Source organism: Typha latifolia, chromosome 2 (assembly GCF_019914945.1).
Source record: "Typha latifolia isolate L0001 chromosome 2, TyphaL0001v2, whole genome shotgun sequence".
In the NCBI taxonomy this organism is placed as follows: Eukaryota; Viridiplantae; Streptophyta; class Magnoliopsida; order Poales; family Typhaceae; genus Typha; species Typha latifolia.
The window spans coordinates 3,985,023-4,010,141 of record NC_133087.1 but is presented as its reverse complement, the minus strand read 5'-3'; the positions used below and the strand labels follow the sequence as shown (position 1 = coordinate 4,010,141).

The following is a 25,119-nucleotide window of genomic DNA, read 5'->3' as shown; positions in this document are numbered from 1 at the left end:
GAAGGCTTAATGGAGAGAGAGTGCATAGTGGAGAGAGAGTGTGTGGCACAGATGAAGAAAAAGAAAGCAAGATGGGCGGCACTGGAGAGGCAAGAGCTAGGAAGGAGAGAGTAGCAACAATTTATGCTAGAGAGAGAACTTTAGCGGAGAGAGAGAGAGAGGGAAGAAAAAATAGAAAGAAAAAACCCAGCAGCAGAGGGGAGAAGGAAAAAAGCTGGCAAAATCCTTCCGAAGAGAACCAAATCCTAACAGAGAGATAGGACTGGTGCAGCAGAAAAAATAAAAATAAAAAGAGGGAAGAAATGGCGCTAATATATATGGCTAAACTTACTATAATACCATTATATAATTAAGCTTGAATTAAAGTACTGTAATTGAGAAGATGGGGTGTGCAAAGTGCAATTTCTGAAAAATGTAAGGTGTGAAACATGACTCTCTTATAATATAGGGTGTGAAATGCAATTTCCAACAATATATCATCTAACTGCCCACCGACGCCCTACGTGCCGACACTCACGAGCTCCGGTCTAAGTTACGATAATACCCTCGGGGCCCAGAATCGCGCGCCTCAGTGTGTAATGTGTTGATCAGGAGTCAATGGAGGTTTGACTGACGTCCAGTTAGATCGGACGGCAGAGATGAGCCGTCAAGTGCTGCTCTGACCTGCACACATGCGGTACGCACGTGACGACCGGCCGTGAATCGATACCGTTGGCTGTGCATCCCATTCAGAGCACTCAAGGGTACTTTGGTAACTTCACCTACGAACTAATAGTGAGGACGTCATTGTCAACCTTTCCTTTTCTACGCAGCATTTCAACAACCGTGTACGTTATAAAAGTTCCATCTCAGATTCTTTTAGGGGTAAAATTGCAATTAGCAAAAAGTGTGGATTTTTATTATTGAATAAAAAATTTTAATATATCAACTGTAACTCAAAGGGTCTCTTTTATTTATTTACTTATTATTTTCATTTTATTTTTATTTATTTTTTATTTTTTTTTTAAGGGAGTGGGCACATCAAGCATGTCCCTCTCTATATTAAGAGCCCGGCGAGATCATTGGGCCGAACTTAAATTTTGACAAAGTTTGAGGAGGAGTTTAGTCATCACACATGCTTGTATTAATTTCAAGGATGATTACAGATTGTGTTTGACTTAGTTTAAAACTTTAATTATTAATTTCTAGGATGAATCAGAAGTTTGCTGCGTGGAAAATAAACAATAACCAAGCTTTTAGTCACAACTACTTGGGTTAGTTATCTCTAATTTTTAAAGGTTTTTAAGGCTACTTCATAGGATTTTCTACGAGGGAGTATGATTTAACTGGTGGGCCCTAGGCAAGCCCAATTTTCTTGATTGGAGAACTTTTTTAATGCCATTAACATAGCTTCTTTTATAAAGTTCTCATGCATCATTAGTACTCGAGTATATAAATATATATATATATATCATGGTGACATGTGGCATCCTACCAGGCTCGTTTCTAACTGTTCTTAACTGTCGTTCTAGGCAAAAGTGTCACGCTATGTTACATAGGTAGTGTGGTGTTATTTATAATATATATAAACACGTTGCTTGCTAATTTAAAATTTTCTTTTGCATCAAATCTTGCGTCTTATTTAGAGGTGATTTAGATATTTAGAACTGGTAATCAACTGCTTCAAAGATTAGCATTGTAGAGCAGTAGATTGACAGCTCTTAGGCTAAAGTAGGAAGAGTTGTAACTTCCTGATGTTGGTCTCAAGTTAAAATGTTACTCTCAAAGCGTAAGTTCCGGAAAGTGAATATTGGGAACATTAATTGATTGAGAAAGAAGCGAGGGCAAGTTTGAATCGATATTTCTTCACAGTTTTGTCGGAATATGGATTTTGATTTGTTTGTCAAACTTGAATTTGAAATAGGAAGAGTGGTTACTTCTTGATGTACATGTAACTCTATTTCTTCGCTAATTTTCCTGTGAGTCAAAATGTTACTCTCAAAGCGTGAGTTCCGGGAATTGAATAATTGATTGAGAAGAAGCGAGGATAAGTTTGAATCTTTCAGGACATTTAGAATGGACGTGACATTTCTTGTGAGTTCTGTAAGAATTTGGATTTTGATTTGCTTGTCAAACTTGAATTTGAATAATTAATCCTATTTGAAAATCCATCTGAGGCTCCAAAAACGAAATATGTACATCGACATTTCTAAATTATACAGATTGGAGTTTAATTAAAGATCAAGTGGGAGAAATTTGAACTCCACAAATAAATATATAATAAGTGTTGCAATAGCACCTGAATATGAAATGTTTTCTTTTGCTTAAAAGGATATGCAAATTTAAAGATTAAAGACTGGAAAACAAAAGGCTCATCTTGATGATATTTACGAATTGAAAAACTTGGAGTAATGCATTTGAGAAAGCTTTTTGCTGTATGAGATTTTTCAACATGGCAGAAATTCTTGAACACTAGATATATCGTAAGGAACACTCACTGCTTTCCTCCATATTTCACTTTCACGCCCTTGTCGTGTAGAAAGTCACACGAAAAGCATTACAAGCTAAACATACTTCTCAGTAGCCGTAGCAATTCGGAATGAGATGAAGAAAAGGAAAGAGAAGTAGATAACATAATAGGCAGATCCTTCATGTAAGAATAGATACTCATAATTGGGACTATTCAATTGATAAAATCAACTAGCATACATTGGACTCGAACTAGATCAATATACCTGTCAGAGTACATTAAAAAAAACATAGAAACTTTTGACTACTTATTTTGACAGCTAAATCAATCAAATGGCCATGGAGATGAAATGATTTGGTTAACCGAGACAAAAATTATCGATTCAAAGATCAATAAGAGGCTGGATTAACTGAAATAAAAATATGGTTAGCACAGCTAGGTGAAAATTTTATTTAGAACTCCCACAAGCGTCAGCATCATGATACACGCACCCAAGCCCTTTGTATTGCAGGATTAACTGAAGAAAACCCTTCTGCGATCTTCAACATAGTCCCTTGGGCTGCTCTCAAATTGGTTGTAGGAAGCTACAATCATACTATGGGACCGAGAACTTTACAATTTTCGAAAAGAATTAGAAGATGCGGCCCGCCAGAAATGCAAGACAATTGATTCCCTCAAGACTCCAACAGCCTCTTCTGGTTCCAAGAGAGTAAAACGTGTGACAACCTCCAGCACCATCTTGTTGGTTGCATGTGAAAAGCCAGCAGCTCTCACAAGAAGAAAACCTAAGCAAAAAAAATTGACAATACCTCTCCTTCCAGGGATATCTCTATGCATAATACATATACAGACTGTTTGCAGCAGCACAGGCTATAGAATTTTCAGTTGGGTGCCAAGCCAGATGAAGTAATTTGGTACTGAAATCATATGAGTTTCCATTTGCATCTCCAGGATTTTCTGCTCCTGTCGCCAATCAATGTAAATATGAGGATGTCTAAACAAGAATAACAAGTGGTACATTAAAAAGCATTTGGAGTAACTAAAGTAGCTCATGGAATACAAGTTTACAGGCTGAAATTTTCATTTGCATACTCACCTCGTCTGACAGCACGAGTCAAATTGCTCAGAGATCTCGCAGGCCTTATAGGATTTGTAACCTGACGCCTGTACAAATTCCACATAAATGAGTGAAAACATAGACAAATGGGAGAACAAAGTAACACCTCACGTGGTAGACTTCTGAATTAGAAAGATCAACACAGGTAAATTTTCTTCCCAGGACATATTGACTTCAATTGTTCCTGCAACAGGGCATAGTCTATATGCAACCTCCCCTCTTATCCAATAAAATCCAGGTACTTACTCTTCCAACTTTTGCAGAGATAATTTTCACCCAATACAAATACCAGCATTTAACAAAAGACTTGCATGTGCATAGCAGATGTAGAGTTTCTAGTATTGAGTATTAAAACTGCATACTTCAAAGAGTTGCTACATATATAACACATACAAGCTGTTAAGTAACTCAAAATGAACAATTCAGAATTCTCATTAAATTATATTTCAAATTTATTAATGATCGAAAAATGAACAGCTATTATCATCTTGGTAAGATACCTAGTAGGATTTTTACTGGCCTCCAAAGTTGTCGCCTCAGTGCTTCCAGGTGTACAACCAAATACACGAAATAGATTGCTGAAGTTACAGAGACAGAACCAGCATCACAATAGATATTAGCAATGTGCTATAATGCTTCTAAACCAATGATAAGCTCAAATGAGTACCTATAAGAACCAGTTGCAACTCGAAGCCCATCCCCGCTCAGGCAGCATTCAAATTTGTCAAAGATTGAATCATTCTCGTACAGATCACATAGCTGCAAAGAATAAATATCATCACAAACTCTGCCCAGGTTACCTCCAGGCTGTTCTTGCTAAGGCAAAGTATATAAATAAGATTAAGTCATTTAAATGACAAGGCATCACCTTTGGCCTTAAATATTCATGCACCTGGAAAGTTGCAACAGGACCTGAATCCATATTTATATCCCATAGCTGGTGATATAAGAAGAGGCAAAGATCAGTAAGTAATACTTATGCAGATGAAATGATTTTAAAATTGTGTTCAATCCACAAAATCAGGTGGCAGATTCCAGACTTCCCAGTGTAACCAGAGATTCCCAAACATCAGGCACAATACAGCTTTGGTCAGGAACTAGCCATAAGATTTAAAGAATTCGTTAGGAGGAAGACCTGCCCACTTCGTTAGTCACAATTCTATTTACTAACACTAAACTTGAGGGTTTTTCTATCTTGATATCTTTATCATCTTCCCTTCAACTATTTTTCAATGCTACACATGAATAAGTGCAATCAAAATGAACAAACCTCTGAACAAAATAACAATGAATTATGTTAATTTCTTATTCTGAATTCGCTCTAAATTCAACCAAGCAGAAAATGCCAAAAGATGTTCATTTGGCATAAAAACATTGCCAAGCATTTTGTGTTTATTTGCTATCTAATAGGTAAAGCACAGCATGGGGAAAGAATCCACAGCTAAGCTCATATTTGCTATTCTTACATTTGTCCAATGACATCAAAAATTGCCATTTCCACATCAAAAAAACTTTAAAAGAAAATAAGAGAAAAATAAGAAACTTGAAGTTTGCCTGCTTCATAAATCTCATTATAGATCAATTCAGTCCCAATAGCAGGTGGATACAGCAGAATACATATTCTACAAAATACAGTAAACAATAAAGAAATTATCTTAATGATGGACATTAAGATACAGTAAACAATAAACAAATTATCTTAATGATGGATATTAGAGCAGCGTTACAAGTTCTTGGGTCTGACTATATGATCAGGATGAGCATAGAATCATAATATGTTAGAACTTCTCAAACATGTGAAGAAAAGCACCATCATCCCACCGAGGTGTTGAGTATCAGGTGCAAGTACATTGACATTAACCAAAGGGCCCACATAATATAAATGCCAAGATAAAAGATTAGACACTTGAATCAAGAATGAAGTTGTCAGAAAATAAAGTACATCAAAATTAAGAGGGCATGCATCATGAAAACAATTTGCATAAGGGTGAAATTAAAAACCTTAAGAGTCATATAATCACGACTGAGAAGATGCCTTCCATCCTTTGCAAATTTAATATCTGAGATCGAGGCAATTATATCTGTGAAAAAGGATCTTGAACCTGGTGCTTCATGCTCCTCCAACCTGCTTAAATGCTAAGTCATTAACTATTACAATAAAAAAAGTATGCAACTGCAGAGGATTATCAAAAGGTTTTGCCCTGATGATTGTAAGTCAGTATCTTGTTCATATGACTATAAGATGCTCTAGGGAATGCAGCAACAGAAGTGTACAAGAAATTACTAACAGTTTAGAATGGTTGTCACATAATGCCGACTGTCGCAGATCAATAAGCCGGATAGAACCCTTTGAGCTGCTATAGGCTAGCATATTGCAATGGATTGGGTGGAATTCAGCAGAAGTTATCACCTCTGAAATTGAAATAAATTTACAATGTAAAACATCCGTTACCAGCTAAAATCAAAAGCTTTAAGAAAATGGAAAAGCAGATGATCCAGCATATTTTAAACATAAAAAGAAACAAAGGAAAGAAGAAAGAACTGGGTAATATAGAGAAAAGCTTCAAAAGTAAATATGACATTAATGTTGAGCCCAAAGGGGAAAAACTAAACAGAAATTGAATGAAAAATTATGGAAATACTGTAAATAAATGAAAAATTGTATAAAAATTATTAGGTGTAAAAAATTCATCCTCAATGGCATTTTATATCATCAGCCCTTTCCTCAACAAATTATATGTTAGCAAAAATTGAATCTCAATGAGGTCAAACGAACCAAAAGTTAACTAGCTAATCCTCTCTTTTTTTCTGCTAGATTCTCAACTTGAATGAACGATAAACCAAGATCTTACTAAAGATTATCAAGATCCACAACAAAAGTATGTAAAAATTCCCAGCATAGAGCAGGTACCTTGGTTCAAACATCCCATGTAAATAAGAATAGAAGTGATGTATGTTAAAAAGCAAAACAGATTCTTAATAACTGTATCTCGTTATAGAAAATGCCAGTCAACCATCTCATTATACTTGCATGAAGCATTAGCACCCTGAGAGTGAATCCAATGGTTCTTGACTGACAGATACTCTTGATGGTGAAGATGTGATTGACTGTGAATCTATATTTAATTATTTACACAGGAATAGAAATAAATAGTGGAAAACCGACTATACAATATCTAGATATTCCACCACTTCCTACTACTAGTTACATCATTAGGTAAGCAAATGCATAACTCACCTTTCTCCCAGCTTAACCAAGTATGATTTGACATTCATGATGCAGCATAATAGTAAGGAGCTACTTAATAATGGAATTCAAAGTCTCAAAGAAATTTTTATGAGAACTAATTGTTCTTTATTGTTGCACTTGATATTTCTGCAGATAAAGTAAAGCAGAAAGTGATATCCTATGTTTTCAAAACACATGGTAGTTACTATGTTACTATTAGGAAAAAAGGTTCACTTATAACTCAGCAGTTTCAAATATCAATACAAAAAGAACGCAGTTACAAGAGTTGAGGGTAAACAGAGAACATATATCATCATCCACTCCTGCCCCCCCCTCTCGGCATCATTTCATAAATTCTCAACCCCAACTATCATCAACCGTAACTTGTGAAAATCAGTTTCCATTGACTGGATAAAATGTAATATCAGTAATTTATCTCCCAAGCTGAACCAAAAAACAGCCAATGAGGAGATGGGAATAATCCTAGCTGGTTGCAAGCTATGTCATATGTGCAAAGCTTTCATTCGAGCCAATATCCACAATTAAAGGAAACCAACCGAGTCAGGACTAATACTGTCCTCTCTCAAAGAAATATAATTTTACAAATCAGAAACCAATTAAATAGATATCTTGATCTAAATCAAAGTAAAACCTCTCCCTGATTGACAACTTCTTTCCCCTCTCCTGATACCCTATCCCTTCCACAATTCTCGTTATCAACCACCTTGAAGAACAAGCAAGTTCCGCTTATTATTCCTAACTCAATGCACAACCATCCCATTCTTCCTCCTTTTATCTTCTCCACCTAAACATTTACTTCTACCTTCTCTTCCTTACTCTTTTCCTTATATTGATCCCTTAGACCCCACCCCGCAAAAAACAAAATCACAAAAACAAATAGAGAAGTATCTTGTAACGTTCTCTCATCCTTCAAAGGTCATTGCCCTCCCTGATCTCTATCAGAAAGAATAAGTGAATATAATTTTGCAGAAATGACAAATCCTGATCCTTCATTTGTAAAAGTCTTAAACAAGAGAAATGAAGCTACAGCATGGTTTAAGGTGATGTCATCAGTGTATATGCTCAGTCTTTTAACAGTAATAACCAGATGGCCACAAAAAAGCAACTTAAAAGCAGAAAAACACAATCAGACAAATTACAGGAATTTATTGGCCAGTCAATAAGAAGCAGTTGCTAATAAATAACAAGGCATTTTAAGAAGGAAAAAGCACAAATGGTCCATAAATAAGCCAAAAGAAAACCTGCAGAGATACAAAAATATGCACATGTGAAGCCCAGCAGAGCAAGTCAGCTATTCCACATCAATTACACTAAACATGTTCTTGTTCCTAATAAATATTAATAGGGGATCATAGCTTTAGTTCCAGAATAAATTAAACAATTTTAAAGCCACGGATCATTGATTCCAATTTTAGGTATAATAATTCCACTAACATTTCAGGCAGTTCCAGCAGTTCCCATATCATTTTTCATGGTCAGTATTATCCATTATCTGGACATATGTTGATGTTACTGTAGTAAAGAATGACATGAATTTACATGAACTAAACAAATTTGAAGCACAACTGAGATGTCACATTAACTCAAAAGAAGTAAAAGAACATCAGACAATTATCAATTGCAGAGAAAAACATGGCAGAAAATAGAGGTGTAAGATTACAAAAAAGAGTGGTTTGTTGAAATATAAGTAATTCCTCTTGAACAATTACAAGGAGAAAAAAATAATAGCATTTCACTCAAACTCCATAGTTTCAAATAGAAAAACTAAAGTGAAAATTTATCCCATGTTTCATTGTCCATGATATCCCATTTCCAATCTACACCCTCAGCATAGAATGATCAATGATTACAATCACTCTAGGTAACAGTAGGGTACCTGTTAGGTCCTCCATATTTGCAGGCTTCACATCGACAATGTTAAAGCTCTGGTTGCTAATCTCTAAGTTCCATAGATTTATTCGCAGATCATCTGCTGATATGAAGGTCTCACCATCACTGGAAAGAAAAGAAAAGGACAAGAACATTAGTGTGCTATGATACACTTTAATATCTTGTATTCTTAAGTTTTGCATATGACCTAATAACATAAGCATGTTATAACACTAGTACCATAAAAAAAAAACAAAGATAGTATAACAGTAATTACTATCAAAAACTGGTCATGACAGGAAAATTAAAATCAAAGTAACTTAGAGGTATTAGCTTGTTTCTGCAAGCACAAATTGCAACAATTCAAAGATGTATCCATCAATGGCTACTGAGAGTCATGACCTCTCACAAGGTAGTACTTACTATCTGTAATAAATACACAATTTATAATCACCTCCCAATATCATATGATAATAATTCTCAAGGCCCAATTAACAATTCCCAAAACGTCCAATGCTGCAATGAAGAATGGCGACTGGATTGCTCAACAGGAGAAGAGAAATCATCAAACAATAAGGAAAGAAGACTTTATGAAGATTTGCCTGCCTGATAAAGTCAACCTGCTCTATTGATTAATGGAATGTCGCAATGCATCTATGACCTTTATATCAACTAGAGGTATAAATATGCACAACAAATTAAATATTGTTCTATAACCCTCACTAGAAGTATGTTTGCAGTCAATATAAAGCTTCTAGAAATCATAGCTTATCATCATGTCATTAACCAAATGATCATAATGAATGTCGACAGACAACTGGAGCTCCATAAGGTCTTAAAAATCATAAAAAATTGCAGCCTACCAGAAGAATCAGAACATCTGACTATTAAGCATTTTTTTCTTATACGTATCAAACATTAAGATCCTTGCGCTATAATAGAAGATTTGAAATGATCCAAACAAAAATTGATATTCAGAATTTGACAAAGAAAACCTACAAAATGAAGCAAGTTGAGTGACAAGGAACAATGTAAAACTGCAACTTAAAGGAGAAAACAACGAATCAAGTAGAAAAGTGAGGATTTACAGATAAAGATACAAATATACCTGTTATTCGAAATAGAGTTAATGTGGTAATCATGAGCATGAGCATAAATCCTTTGACATCTAGAAACAAAGTTAGTCTCTTGGCTCGCCACCTAGATGTGCAATGAGAAAATAATAGCAAATTATCAAGCAGCAGATATCATACTGTACGAAGATAAACATATACCAAAGAAATTATATGATGCAAATTTCAAATATTTTGTGGATTAGAACTTTGCTGATGCATGTGTTGCCATCATTGTGGCTAATACACTAGTTAGGTACAACTACCACAGGTAAATGCAATGACGGAAACCCTCCAGGAGGAAAAGAGAAGTCGTTGCTGAGATAATTGTCGGGCCTTTCTGAACATCCACCATTTGGAAGATATACCCTAGGACTAATAGCACTTGAGCTAGCAATGCTACCATTTCCTACAGTTTGGGAAGCATCAGCATTCATCGTAGTTATTTGTTTAACCTTCTTCTCTTGGACCTGTTCAAGCAATACACAACTGAGCATCTAAAAACTTGAGATGTGACAGTAATACCTGAAAAAAGAAAGGCATGAAAGCAGATGACACCTTAACAAATTGAAAAATTATAGAACTAGATGAGGAACATGCACAAATATAATTATCAATATGTACAGAACAGCAAAAGTTTCCAAGAATTCTCTTCTTAAAATCATTTTTACCATCAGCAACAACATAAACATTAGAGTATGTATAAATGCCATTAACAATCAAAACTGGTCTCAGTATTTTTTCTAGAAGATGACAGTTATAGATGTTTCAGGACAAATTGAGTGCTCAACGAGTGAAAGAGTTGAAGCACAACTAAAAATTAATTCCTTTCACTTACATATGCTGCTGCAATCATTCACATAACTATTATCTGGCTTTCTCTAACTCTTTCTTATTTGCTAATATCATTTGAAATTGCTAAATAATCCTAAATATCCTAAATATAAGGTATGAAAAGGCGAAAGTGGAATGGGCCTATCATACAAAGAGGGTTACAGAAATAGTACTCGGCCACCTATTTTCAGGACATATGACCTATGCCTCAGCTACCCACATCTCTATGCATCTGCAGCGCTTCCATATGGAGAAATATGGCTTTACCATGATCAATCAATAGCATCTGATCTATGCTAAATTTTGGCAGAATATGCTCCACCGCAGCAAATAATAGGATGACATCAAAATTGAAGGTACTTTTAAAACCCACAAACACGAAAAGGAAAAGGAAAAAAAAACCACCAATAAGTTGTGAATTTTCGGGTGTGATGAAGCTAGCAGAAATTATCTCATCATAAAACTTCAAAAGCCCATCTATAACTTAAAATTTGTAGGTGAGACTAGAGCTATCATTCATGACCAGCAACACCAGAATCTTGAGAGAGAGAGAGAAAACTATATTTTTAGAAGGATCTAAAACTGTTCTTGCTGTACAACAGAACATAGTAATCTAAAGAATATTCCACTGATAATGTATTTAAAAAGTAGACTAGCCAGTGACGGATGTAATATAAAATCTTAATGAAAGCAGATAATTAAAACTTAACAAATAATATCATTATTTCACAGCAAGTACAAATTTGAGGACCATCAGATTACTCATGGCAAGCTGATGAATCTGCTAAACCGCTCTCCTGATGTAACCACAACATTTCTTCAAAAATATACAAAGGATGGAGACATAGTTAAGCAACAAAAAAGAGAGATCTTTGGCATACCTTCCAGAATTTGATTGTTTTGTCATTTGTGGAAAGAAGAAAAAGCGCATTATTGGCTGTTTGACACCATCTGATCTTGTTGATCTTCTCCTCTATTTCGAAGCTTTTAAGATAGTCAAACTAAAACATTAACATTAGAATTAGCAAAATGATCCACAAAGATTATATCAAAGTTCCACTTCAGACAAAATTACATGATGACATGTAACTTTATTGCTGGTCCTTCCACCAGCAGCTAGGGCTAATCAAGTAGCCAATGCAAAATTACACGTCAGGGTCAACCTATTCTGCAATTTGTTACAATCTCTAGACTAATACCTCAGGTTCATGACTTTGAAACTCAGTTTTGTATCGGAACTCTGGATGCCTGCTAATTGGATAATCTTGTCTCTCCATTTCCCTCCGACTACCATGCTGCACGTGAAATTGTCAAAGCTAAATGACAAGGAAAAATCACAATAAAAGAGGAAGTCTACAGTGAGGTAAATGAGTGACATTTACTTACATTCCTAACATCTGTCCTTTCAAATAAAACCACACGTCCTCCTCGATCTCCGGTGGCAAGATGGTCTCCAGATTTATTAAACTCTATTGCCGAGATAATATCAACTGGAAAAACAGTTTGTCAAGTCAGCAAGAAAGGCAAACTCCACACGGAACACTAATAGTGAAATCACAATAAAAGGAACATCATTGACTCTCCCTAAATCATTTTAATACAACAATAAGATTCTTTTGAGATAAAAGAGGAATCTGGAAAAACAAAATATTAATTTTCCTAACAAGATAAGATTAACTACCAAAACAAAAGGTCCTAAAAATAAGGAACTTTACATAAACTATACAATGTGGTTGCTTCCCTACTGTTTAGCTTACAAATTACTAAAGCTACTAATTTGGAGATAAAAACTTTTAATAATCAATCTAGAACTATCATCTAGTATTCAGACATCTCAAACATATTTCAATGTCTTGTTATTGATCAGATCATCAGACAGTAGCTTGAGTGTTGCAAATGCCGGGTAGGCGAGTACACTCAATATCTTCTCTGTGCAGAGATAGTCCTCGAATACCTAACAACAAATACTCTTAATAGTGTATAAGCAAATTCACCAACTGAGATCATCAATTGCTGGGAATTTCCACAATCGGACTCATTGGGACTTGGGAGCGCTGTATAAGTGGCAGCATGTCTCAAGAATGCTCGCGAAACAAGTAGTCTAAACATAAAATAGGTACCCAAATAGTCCTCTTAGAATCCTAGTGTCTAACATCAAGCGATTCAGAACATGCATTTACAGGCTGAACAAGTAGTCTAAGATGCACCAATATCTGAAGAAAATATCAAAGATCAATTCTGAATAAATGCTCATAGCACAAGAACCATCAACTGGTCAAAGGAACAATTCAAATGTCGGTAAACAAGCAGCTCATAAATAAGTTAATGATGAGCAGCCAAGATAACAACCTTAAACTGGAGGCTTCAAAATTAGTGATGATCTTACAAGTTATGACTATCATTTAGTTACAAAAATTTGATCCGTAATTTCCAATTCCTAAGCAACCCTGTGATTAGAAAGTGTTCCACTTTTCACAAAATTTGAGAAGGTCAATCATCAAGTAAATCATATTTTCCCATTCATCAAGCAGTAAGATCCTCTTTCATTAGGCTGCATTATTAGTTTCTGAAATTTTCTAGATGTAGCTATTGTATGGGATTCACACAATTATTAGTTGGTCCAGCATGGAATTTATTGGTAGCAGAATAAATGAATGGAAATAGCATTGTTTTAAAAAACTTCCACCTTAATGCCTAGGCTCCCACCTTAGAATAAATATAGCTAAACTTCGTTTAGATCCCACCTAAGTGATCGCCTTAGCATCTCATACCATATATTAGTATGCAGATTGATTCTGAAATTCAAAGCTATTATACATGTAGAATTAGTGGATTCGAATAGCTTATTATAGTTCTGCATTAGTATATTGTTTAGATTATATGTATTAATTTTTCTTCCTCTAACTATTATTTCTTTTATTTGTTTATTTTTTTTACCATCTTGAATTATGAGTGTCCGCATTGGCACCCGCCTAGAGTCTAGGCGCTACTTGATCTCTTGTCTGTCCATCTACCGCTTACGGCCTTTTAAAACCTCGGGACATAGTTGATATGACAAATTTTGTTTCTATCTGATTTTATTTAAGATTTCTTATCAGGTTTATCATACACATAAAAGAGTATTGTGCTCTTTTCCAAGATTGAAGATGTTTGACCACAAGGATAATCAGTAAAAATAGTAAGAAAATGAAGAGAAGAGATATAAAAGACTAAGATCCGAGCAGTACTAAGCAATGAATGTTGCACTTCACAAACAAGTTAGTCACTATAGCAAGTTTTCTTTGTAGCTAAAGAGCTCGCTCATATATGTATAATTGTATATTCACATACATACATATATATATAACTATAATTTAGCTTCCATAGAAGAAAAAGTTCATGCTCAACAGAGAACAAAAGATAACCTAGTTGGAGATAGAACATGTGAAAAAGTCTTCTTCCCAACATTAATTTGACATTATACTTTACTCCAGCTTGAGCAAACTTTTATGACCGTTGGTGGGTTTTTTTTTCTTCTTTCTCTTTCTTAATCTTTCCCTCCTCAAAAATCCAACACAAATAGGTGTAGAACATTTTCTCTTCTCTCCTATTCTCAAGGTGTAAGCCAGCAAGTTTAACAGAATGCATAGAAGAATCCAGCTTGAGGGAAAAAAAAACAAAATTAAATTATAGAACGACTGGACTTCAGCTAAATTCTCAAAAGGGAAAACGTAATTTCAAAGGACAATCACCAAATCGCACACTGAAAGTTCACATCTAAGTCAAATGGGCAGATATGGCTATCGTAAAACTATAAGCAACCGATACAAATAGATCACGAACAGCAGACGAATTATCATAGCACTTCCAATTTTTACCAAATTCTAAACTTTTCTTCACGTAAGTGCAAAAGCCTATTGATCCAAATGAGTTGAATCCATTGTTCCCAATGAACCCCAATCAAGATACCAACAATCTCACCATCAAAGCGCCGTCAAAGAACAATAATTACATAGCATTCTTCCAACTAAAACCGGTCCAAAATCCCACGAAACTCTAAAGAAGCAATCTGACGCCATAAAACCCCAAATCCGACAATCTTAAACCATCCAAAAAACGGCAAAAGATCATACCTTCCTGCACCTCCTCTCCCGCCGCCCGTTCCCCAAATACCTGCGAGAATCTCCAATCCAGCGGCGGAGGCGGCGAATCCGCAGGGCTTCCCGCGTCCTCGGGCCCCTTTCCGTTCATCTTTCCCACGAGGATCGCGGCGAGATCACTCGAAGGCACCGCGCATCAACGATCTAACCGCGATCGCAGAGTAATTGGAGGAGAGATCAACTGCAGTCGGCGGTAGGTCTCGAAAGAGAAGGGTTTCTTCCGGTTGCCGTCGTCGATTAGGGTTTCCGAGAATGGAGACGTTGGCGACGAGGCCGCAATGGAGTAGGAGAAAAGAAAAATATAACACGAAGAAGTTCTCTCTCGTGTCTTTCTAATTTCCTTTTTCCTGGTTATTTCCTCGGCATTTTAATCCATCATTGGAGCCTCTATTCTTTATTTTCCTAACCTCAGATATAACTCGGATAACAATCAAGAATATAGTAAAGAGTAAGAGGCTACCTATTGTGGTTAGACCATAATACGCTGATAAAGGTGTCAGATTTTTTATAAACGAGATGTTACTTGTCATATAGAGCGAGCCATTTATCTATCTATACGAGAATACCATATATTTAGCCGCAAAATTATTCGAATAAGTAGACTAAGTCCAATTAGCAAACAGAAATCGATAGATAATTTTATGTACGGTGATTAATCTCTTAATTTTTTTATAATAAGAACCATAATTTAGCTTTTCATAGTGGTGGGTGAATTTTCTCAATAGGGGATGGTAGTCATGTTGATATGTAATATAACATGAAAGCATGGACCAAGACAACTTTAATATGCAAGATGACTGACCCACATAGCTTTTTCTCCACCAGCCATAGCAAACATTTTTTTTTTTTTTTGCACCGGCACTCCCTAGATCATTTTATATTTCATCTCAGTTGCAGGGTGAGGTTTAATTACTTCTCTAATCTCTCAGCAATTTATAGAGCTACATAGGTTGTATTGCTAGATCGTTATAGCTTCTAACATTGACTTTTAAGCTATTGGTTTTTATGAATTTGCTGGTGTTACACTTTCTTATTGTATTTTATCGTTTGTTATTAAATTTAATATTATATTTTTTCTGTTGTGTTGTCATAATATTATTATGGTGTGTAAAACTTGTGTTTAATATCGTGTTTCTATTTCGCCTCTCAGTTTGTGTATTATGACTCATTAATTTTATCGTCAAAAATTTTATCATGTTTATCCCAAAATTTATCGTCAAATAAGAAAAAAAAATTAGAAGCAACGAGGATTATCTATATATAAAAGTTTAGATATCTCACCCATTTATTTTAAATTTTAAATTATAAAATTGTCCTTCTCGTACAAAAATTGTAGCATGACTATAATATAAATTTGTAATGATTAAATTATAATATAATTATAATACATATTATAACATGTTTTAATATAGGATATATTTATTTGTGATGCTTTTTATGATGGTAAATATTTATATAGACTATATAAATTGAGAATTTTCTTAGATTACGAGGCTTATGTGGTGAAAAAAATTCAGATAGTATATACGAAAAGCTGCAATAATTGAGGGGACTAACTATAATTAACTCTATTGTTTAGCTAGAAATTATAAAATAATTATAATATAATAATATAACTGCTGTAAAATGATACTCTTATCTTTCTCAAAAAAAAAAATCTATTTACATTAAATTAGGGAAAAGATAAAAATAATAATTTGATTATATTTATCCCTTATACTAACTATCATAATCAAACATTATTTTATCTCATACGGTTCTCTTTGCAACTAAACATCTTATAGAAAAATTAGGATAAACATTTTTTTTAATCTCAGAATCAGTCATCATTTTATTTCAATCCTATTTTTTCTCTGTTCCGCAAGAGGCACAGTTCTAATTAAAGCACCAAATCGCAGGTTACCAGGTACACATCGCAGGAAATTCCTGCAATCAGGGGTGCAGATGATCTGCTAAGCCAAAATTTCGATCACTGGACGACGCCCTCGGGCTTTCCAAATACCTTCTCGCCTCTCCTGTATTGCAACTAACTAGAGAGGATCTTAGCCGTCAGATTGCGGATCCATCGGTATCCTCCAGCGCTATAACAGTAACCGCGAACTGGAGAAGATCCGGTCTCTTCCAAGGATAATACCAGAGACCGCCAATATAAATATCGCTCTCTGCTTTCGACTAGGGTTTTGAGTCATCTGTTTCTCTCTCTCTCTTTCGCCTCCTCTCTTTCTTGTCCTGACCTTAGACCTCTCATGGCGGACGAGCTCTCGTACTCTTCTCGATCGGACCACAAGAGGAAGTTCGAGGATCCTGCCGCTGGGGCTCCGCCGGCTCGCCGTCCGACGGGGTTTTCGGCACCGATCGCGTCGCCTTCGCCGGACAAGAGCTCGGTAACGGCGCCGCCGGCGTCGTACAACAACGTGCCGCCGCCGGTAGATGGGATCCAGCTTGCGAAGCAGCGTGCGCAGGAGATTGCCGCGCGGCTCTTCAGCGACGCCGAGGCGAAGCGGCCCAGGGCCGAGAACGGAGGCGGTGCTGATGATTCGAGTGATACGGGTTACGGCTCTTCCGGAAGTGGTAAGAAAATTTTGTTGAAGTGCAAGATCCGGTGATTTTAGGGATCCTTTTGTTGCTTCCTGTAAGTTTGGGTCTTGTCATGATCTAGGTTTGCTGGTACAGATAAATTATCAGATGATAAGATAAACTGAAAACTGTAACGTATTGGCAGATACTTATGTCTTTCCCATATATGCTGAACAGTAATCTCGCCCTTTTCCGCTGAAATCAAAGCTTGTTCCTGACTTGAATAGTTATATGGATGGCTTGAATATGGTTGTTATATTTTGAATCATATCAATCAACGAGGGGTTGCATAGATATGCATGCTTCTCTGATACTCGGGCTATCAGATTGTTTGGTTTTAGTATGAGATGGTGATCTTTAGCATTTCTGTTTTCTGATCCATTGATTTATGACCTCGATATAACTTTTGCTTGGTCCTACCCATGGCTAGTATATGTAGCGGTTGGATATATTTGTTGAATTTTTTAGTTCTCGTCTTCCTATATGATTGCACACCTAGTTGCCTCTATTAAGATGTGTTTCCTGGCTGGATATTTGAATAATGTTCTGTATTTTTTCTTTTGTCTCAGATTACTTGCAGAAGCCTCCTAGTCAGCCAATTAGCATCACACCCTCAGCATTTCCGGCATATGGGTATCAGGGTTCAAGTAAAAAGATTGATATACCAAATGGAAGGGTACAACTTGCCCTATTCTCATATGCATACTATTAAGCCACGATAATGGTTGTTGTTGAACTTTTTTAGAGTCCATATCCTTTAACAGTTTGTTGTCATCTTATCGCAGGTTGGTGTTATCATTGGGAAAGGTGGAGAGACAATAAAATATCTTCAACTTCAGTCAGGAGCTAAAATTCAAGTGACTAGAGATATGGATGCAGATCCAAATTCCCAGACTAGAACAGTAGAACTTATTGGCACATCTGAACAAGTTAGCAAGGCTGAGCAGTTAATTAATGATGTTCTTTCTGAGGTGGTACTAAAATACTTTTTGGTTATCTTACTTGGGCTCCATATTACCTTTTATCTAACATGTAACTGGGCTGCAGGCTGAAGCTGGAGGATCTGGTATTGCTACTGCTCGAAGATTCAGTGGTCCCCAAGTCGGTGCAGAACAGTTTCAAATGAAAGTTGCTAACGACAAGGTAAGCAAATACTTGCTAAGCAGGCAGTGTCCAGTTTTTTCGCTTCTTTGGTCACCGACTTTGTCAGTTGACTATATATATATAATTTTTTTTTTATATTACAGGTTGGTTTGATCATAGGGAAAGGTGGTGAGACTATTAAAAATATGCAAGCTAAGTCTGGTGCCCGCATTCAGGTTTGTATATATATTTTTTCAAGTAATTTATAGGATGATTTAGACATTTCTTAATTTTTTTCTTGGCACATATAATTTCCTCCATATGAATTTGATTAGGTACTTCAAGTTCTGAGTTTAAGAAAAGGCCATTATCTTGTTCTTTTGCCATTATTTCATTATCCTCATGAATAAACTGATAGAAATGTGTAAAAATTCCACATTAAAAGCATTGTCTCAGTGTTTGAACTGTTCTTCTTTAAAGGATTGTCTAATTATTATTTTGGCATCACATCTAAGGTTGATGCTGATAGATTTTGTCCTATGCTGTTCACTTTCCAGAATGTTTGCTTGACTTTGGTTTAAATTCAGAAAGTTTGGTGAAAACTAATATTTGATTTTACTGTGGTACTTCTATGAAAACTAATGTTGTTTTCCTTTTAGCAATAGTTAGTGAATTGGTTGTGCATATGATCATTGAGTGGTGGATCCATCATTGCGTTCTCTTGTTTTTGTTTCTTCGCCACAACAATCCTAGTCTTTCTGATGTTTGGAGATGTATACAAAAAGATGCACACACATTTTATATACCAATTAATGTCATGTCTATTTGTCTAAATTTGATTTTGTTATTTTTTTTTCTAGGTGATACCTTTGCATCTGCCTCCTGGTGACACTTCAAGTGAAAGGACAGTTTATATAGATGGGACATCGGATCAAATTGAGGCAGCAAAACAGTTGGTGAATGAAGTCATCAGTGTGGTATGGAAGCTTTTACTGTTATATACTGCTTCGGATAACTTTTCCTGTTATTGTTATATATTGCAGTTTTACTTTTTGTTTTTTATATTTCTATATTTGAATCTTACTAGATCTAGTAGATGAAATCTTATTGTGTCCGAGTACTCCTTTTATTTTGTGAGTTATGCAGCTTTGCTTCTATGTGACTTCCAATCTTTTTGGCCTCTTATTTAAAGGAAAATGTCAGATAACCATCTACTGGAACATGATAGTGGAAGTAAATATATCATTGCACTGTAATTGAAAATTTTGAAAACAATAAGATGATATGTCCACGACTCTTCCTAACTCTTGTAATCAGTAGTATGCTGCGCTCCTAGTATTCATACAAAGATGTAACTGATCATTGAATTTCTCTGTTCAGTGCATGAAGTCAAGAAAAGAAATACAAAAATGAAAAATGTGAAGGATAACCAATAACATTTATGACTTCTAAAAAACAACTTTTTTTGGCAGCTGTACTTTCTAATAGGAAGAACCAGCAGTAATTCACTATGGTATGGTTGTTCACCGAAGCATTTAATTTTTGTTTGATTTTAGATTTATAATTCAGTTGTAGACATGACTACTCGTTGGAAAAATCATAATTTCCAAATACATTGTTTGATATGGATGTGCTTGATAGGTGCTGTGTGAGGACTTTTTGAAATTTGAGTAATCATTTTCCGGATTGCCTAAGAAAATGATCAATTTTTATCATTGGTGTATGCAAATCAAAGGTAGCGATGTTATTTCTTTTGCAGGATTGCGTCAGAGCACTCTGTTTTTCCTGTGTATCCCAAGCTAGTTATTTTTGCCCCTAATGTCTTTTGATATATCTGAATATAATAATTTGAAGTTGTGGAGTTGACTCCCATCACTATCTTCTATTAAGTTAATCTGTACATTTCATACGTCCTGCAGCTTGACTTTTGTTGTGTATTTGTTGCACTATGATGTTGCTTTCCAGGATATCACAGTTCGTGCAACATGACCAGGTTAAACATAGTCATACTAGGAATATCTTAGCTAGAACTGCTCATAATTTTTGAACAGATGAAAGCTTACTGACAGATGATTTTGAGCTGTGGTTCCAAGAATTATTGTAGGATTAGCAATATGTTGGTATGTTGGTGACCACCACAATGTGCAAGGTATAGGCAAGCCCATTGTTGGTCTTTCTTGGCTTGGCACTGGTATGATTATACCTCAACTCAGAAAATTTGTTTATACATTGATCTTTTGAGGGAGACGCAGGCAGGCTTAATACTTTTACCAGATAAATTATTGATCTCATGTTATCTTTGATCATTATTAATCAGATTGAAGTCTGTAAGTCGATTGAACTGTACTCTCCAGTATTGATAAGAAGAAGATACTGCTATAATTGTTCATGGATAGTGGTGAATATATATTTTCACTTTCTGCATCATAATCTAAGTGACAACTGTTTAGCTTAAGCTTTTTTCCCAATAGACGTGCATTGCAAGTTGAAAACTGCAGAAAACATTCTCTTGGCGCTTTTTATATCAGTTTGGCTATTTTGGTCTTTTTAATATTTCCTTAGTTGGAAGTTTCTAAGTTGGATAATTGGTCTAAGCTGGTTACATTTAGTAGCACATATTAGTGTCCTAACTTCTTCCTAATATGGTATAGAAATGATAACTAGCATATACTACTGATTATCCTTAATGCATTATATACATATATTGGTGGTTGTGAGTTCCTATACTGCAACCTGAGACAGATGGATGAAGCAGAGGAATTCTAATAGCCAATTTAATTGTTGCTGTTGTTGTTGCTCCCTGTTCGAGGACGTAAACCTGAATCACAGATTGTTAGATAGGCTCAGCTATTACTAATTTCTTCTGGAATCGACGTCTCAGTATGTCACTATATATGTAAACCATCGCTTCAAATTTCTCTAAAATTACTCTATAAGCTAGTATTCCTGGCTATCATTATATGCTCTAGGGAACTTCCTTAGGATGTTTTCATTTTTGTGAAGATGGCATGAGTCATGATTTACTCCTGTGTTGTATTTATAAATTATTTATTCATCTATCAGTAGCAACTGGTTTCTTTGCGGTTGAACTGTTTATGACAATTTTCTTGGCTTTGTCTGTTTTGTCTCATGCTCCTTCAACCATCCTAAGATTGGTGGCTCCCATCAGCATTTGCATAACTTAGTACAGTCTTACCTTTTAACTCTATAATATTGGAGAAGGGCTTCATTGATCTTTGTCATGGATGGTATAATGGCTATTTGTTAGATTTGTTGACAAATACCAAGCATCCTGCATCTTGAAGATGGTTTTTGGTTGCATGTATTTTCAGAGATCTTGATCCAGCTGGTTATTGATATTTATAGCTGAAGCTTTCGTCTGAAATTGGCCTCATGGAATCTAAATAAGAATTTTCTATTATCCATTTGTCTTTTTTTTTCTGGAATCAAGCTTCTTAACAAGTAATTTCTTAGCCTTCCATAGTATCTTTCAGATGTCTCCTGATTAATGCATTTGATTCTTCATATCATATTAATTATTGTTAGCCAATAGTAGGATGTTCCATAATTTGTATAATTCATGTGCTATTTTATGAATGTTCAGATATTCGGTATAATACTTCTTTCTGCAGATCCTGCAAAATGGTTGCCATTTCTGATAACTTCTGCAAGACATTAGTCAAAAGTGAAAACTTTAATGCAGAATAGTTGTTAAAGTTCAATTTACAGTTCATTTAAGCTTCGGCTGCTTGTTTTTTTTTATGTTTATCATGTCATGTTCCCTTTTGCTGATAGCTTGTACAGTTGATCTTTATTTCTATATGCTACTATTTGGTGCCTCTTGTTGCACGGTTTCTTGCATATTTTATTAGTTTCAGTTATCTGATTTTGTTTTTAGTTCTACCCAAAATAGGTGCACTAACAATCATATCTTCCTCAAATCCTCTTCTTATATATGTTTTTCTTAATGGCAAGTGAACAAAAGTATATGCTAATCATTGCTTCTTTCAAATCTGATTCAATTCTTGATTTGTCAATTAACTATTATTAATTCTTATTGAAAGTGAATACACCGAATTAGTGTGCTACTGTAATATATCTCTAATATTCTGGATAAACTTTGAAAACTTTGTTCTCTTTAGCAATATGTATTGCTATTGTTCAAATTATATTGGTATTGCAACTCTCTCTGAGTTCATATAGTTGTGCACTGGGGAGAGGATAGATCGGAATCACCAATGTAGCTTGAAAATGTTTGCTTCTGGTTTGGTAAGTTGTTCTTTCCATCTTTGTTGATTGTGCTGAACTCCCTGAATCTGGTTTATGTGATTTGCCTCTTGTTATCAGGTGTACTTTTCACGATTTCATTACATGTTCTGTTGCGCTCTGTTGATTTTCTTATCTGATTAAATGTGCATAAATTTATGGCTGCATTGCTTCTTGCAGAACCGTGTCAGGAATCCAATGACTGGGGGATATCCTCACCAAGGATTCCGTCCTCCTCGGCCTCCAACAAATTGGGGTCCACCTGGAGCACCCCCAATGCAACAACCTGGTTATGGTTACATGCAACCTGGATCTTATCCTGGAGCACCGCCTCAGTATATGTCCCAACCACCTTATGGTAGTTACCCTCCACCAGCATCTGGCGGTTTCCAGTCTGGTTGGGACCAATCATCCAATCCACCAGCTCAGCAAGCTGCTCCTGGATCTGGATACGATTACTATAATCAACAACAACCACAGCAGCAGTCACAATCTGTTGCAGGATCTTCTGCTCCCACCGATAATACCAGCTATAATTATGGTCAAACTCCTAATTACAACGCCCAGAGTTCCTATGGGGACTCTGCCTATTCCCAGTCATCTGCTGGGCAACAGGGTTATGGACAGGACAGTTACTCTGCTGCTTATCAGAACCCAGGGTCCCAACAAGGTTATTCTCAGCCTGTGCCAGCTCCCCAGACTGGCTATGATCAACAAGGTTACAGCACTGCACCTGTTTATGGGACAATTGCTAACCCGACACAGGATGGATCAGCTACCACTTATGGTTCCCAAGGTGGGACTGCACAAGCTTCACCTGCTCAGCAAGCTCCTCCAGTTCCTGCAAGCCAAGGAGGATATGCAGGTCAACCACCCATTACCTCTACAGCAAGTTATTCTGCCCCAGGAACTGCACAGTCTGGATATGGCTTGACACCAACTCAACCTTCTTATGCGAGCCAGACTCCATCTCAAGCTGGATATGGGCATTCAGCTCCATTGACTCAGCCTAGTTATGGGCAGCCTCCTACTGGCCAGAAGTTGCCTCCTGCTCAGGCTGTTTATGGACAGGGTCAACAGCCTGTATCTACTCAGGCTGGCTATGTTCAGCCTGCTCCAGTGCAACCAGGATATTCTCATGGTCAACCACCTTCTCAAGCAGGATATGCTCAAGATTCTACTCATCGGCCACCGCCTTCTGGTTTTGCATCTGGAGCACCTCAGACAGGTTATGGGCAGCAGCAAGCTTATGGTGGTGCAACTCCCACAAGCCAGCCAAGTTATGGTCAACAACAACAGCCGTATAGTGACTCTTATGGTAGCGGCAGCTACTCACAGCCTCCTGCATATTCTAATGATAATGCTACTCATGCTGCCTATGATCAGTCTGCTGCTGCACCCACCGTTCCCAGTGGAGTGACCAAAACTTCTCCAAGTTGATATAATTTGGTAGGTATCTTCTCTGCAAGCTTCTACTATCTGTGGACCATTTAAAGGTGGGTGTTTAGGATGTCGTTTTGTTGTCTTTACTGAACTATGTTTGGATCTTGATCTTTTGTCTTCTGAATATTAAATGACTTATCTTTGGTGAAAACTATACATGTCTGTACTCTCTTGGTCCTGTTTTGGCATATTCTGTGTTGGATATTAAACTGAGATAGATTGCTGATATGTATGACATTGGATAGTGATTTAGGGGAAGTTCTGCAATCTGTCACTGAAGAAATATTTATGGATTTTGACTGCTGGCGGAAGAGAAATGAATGGAGGTGTTGGAGACATCATGGTCCACTTAATCTTCCAAACTAGGGTCTTAAAAAATCATCTGATAGACTGATATTGTCAGTTCTCTGGATGTTCCAATGCATTGCAAAAAGTATTATATTGTTACTGCTGTGCAGGACTCTTAGATGTCAAGGCAGGTTCTTTGATATCCTTTCGTTAGCATTCAATTTTCTTCTCTTTTGGACAAGGATCTGTTATTTGTTGGCCTTGTGATGGAAGCACTTAATTTTCAGCAATCTTAATTTAGGATGTTTATTTGAGGCCCTTGGTCTCTTTAAATTTGATGAAATAAGCATGGTTTTCTGAGCTGGCTTACATAAAAAGTGTCTTGTACTTCGAAGTGGCTTGTTTTAATGACTGGTATCTAGCTCTAAAAATATGCCCGTTCCTTTTATTATATAGATAAGTGTGGCAGAGCACAGTTTCACTGAATTAGGTGAAAATCCAGTTACCTGAAAATGCTGGGTCTATTCAAGAAATGTTGCTACTATATTGAGATATATAATATTGCTGCGCTGTTGTCTATTTCTTTGCCATTCATCATTCATTTGCGGGATGTAAACACAGTTTAGTAACCAAGGCAACATTTTCTGGTTCAGTATTTAGTAGATTGCCTGAATCGAATGGAACCTGAAAAC

The 25,119-nt window shown here is 36.2% G+C and overlaps 2 protein-coding genes across 8 annotated transcripts; one reads left to right on the top strand and one right to left on the bottom strand.

The window, feature by feature from the left end:
* Nucleotides 1-2,823: 2,823 nt before the first annotated feature.
* On the bottom strand, nt 2,824-15,202 carry LOC140781371 (serine/threonine protein phosphatase 2A 55 kDa regulatory subunit B beta isoform-like). 7 transcript variants are annotated; one of them, XM_073127317.1, is made up of 15 exons: nt 14,744-15,202; nt 12,018-12,121; nt 11,831-11,926; nt 11,513-11,632; nt 10,064-10,267; nt 9,794-9,885; nt 8,693-8,811; nt 5,855-5,978; nt 5,568-5,691; nt 4,435-4,503; nt 4,234-4,325; nt 4,067-4,144; nt 3,546-3,613; nt 3,259-3,412; nt 2,824-3,144 (listed from the first exon to the last, which is right to left on the bottom strand). In XM_073127317.1, the coding sequence occupies exons 1-14, from the start codon at nt 14,859-14,861 to the stop codon at nt 3,279-3,281; spliced, it is 1,542 nt and encodes a 513-aa protein (XP_072983418.1). In that variant the 5' UTR covers nt 14,862-15,202; the 3' UTR covers nt 2,824-3,144; nt 3,259-3,278. The 7 variants fall into 7 exon arrangements, with proteins under 7 accessions (XP_072983418.1, XP_072983421.1, XP_072983416.1 ...); XM_073127320.1 differs by having other exon boundaries at nt 3,259-3,406; XM_073127315.1 differs by having other exon boundaries at nt 10,061-10,267; nt 14,744-15,158.
* A 1,596-nt stretch (nt 15,203-16,798) lies between these two features.
* Nucleotides 16,799-24,290, top strand: LOC140781370 (uncharacterized). The gene is made up of 7 exons (XM_073127312.1): nt 16,799-17,341; nt 17,917-18,023; nt 18,133-18,318; nt 18,395-18,490; nt 18,595-18,666; nt 19,291-19,407; nt 22,877-24,290. The coding sequence occupies exons 1-7, from the start codon at nt 17,017-17,019 to the stop codon at nt 24,134-24,136; spliced, it is 2,163 nt and encodes a 720-aa protein (XP_072983413.1). The 5' UTR covers nt 16,799-17,016; the 3' UTR covers nt 24,137-24,290.
* The last annotated feature ends 829 nt before the right edge of the window (nt 24,291-25,119 follow it).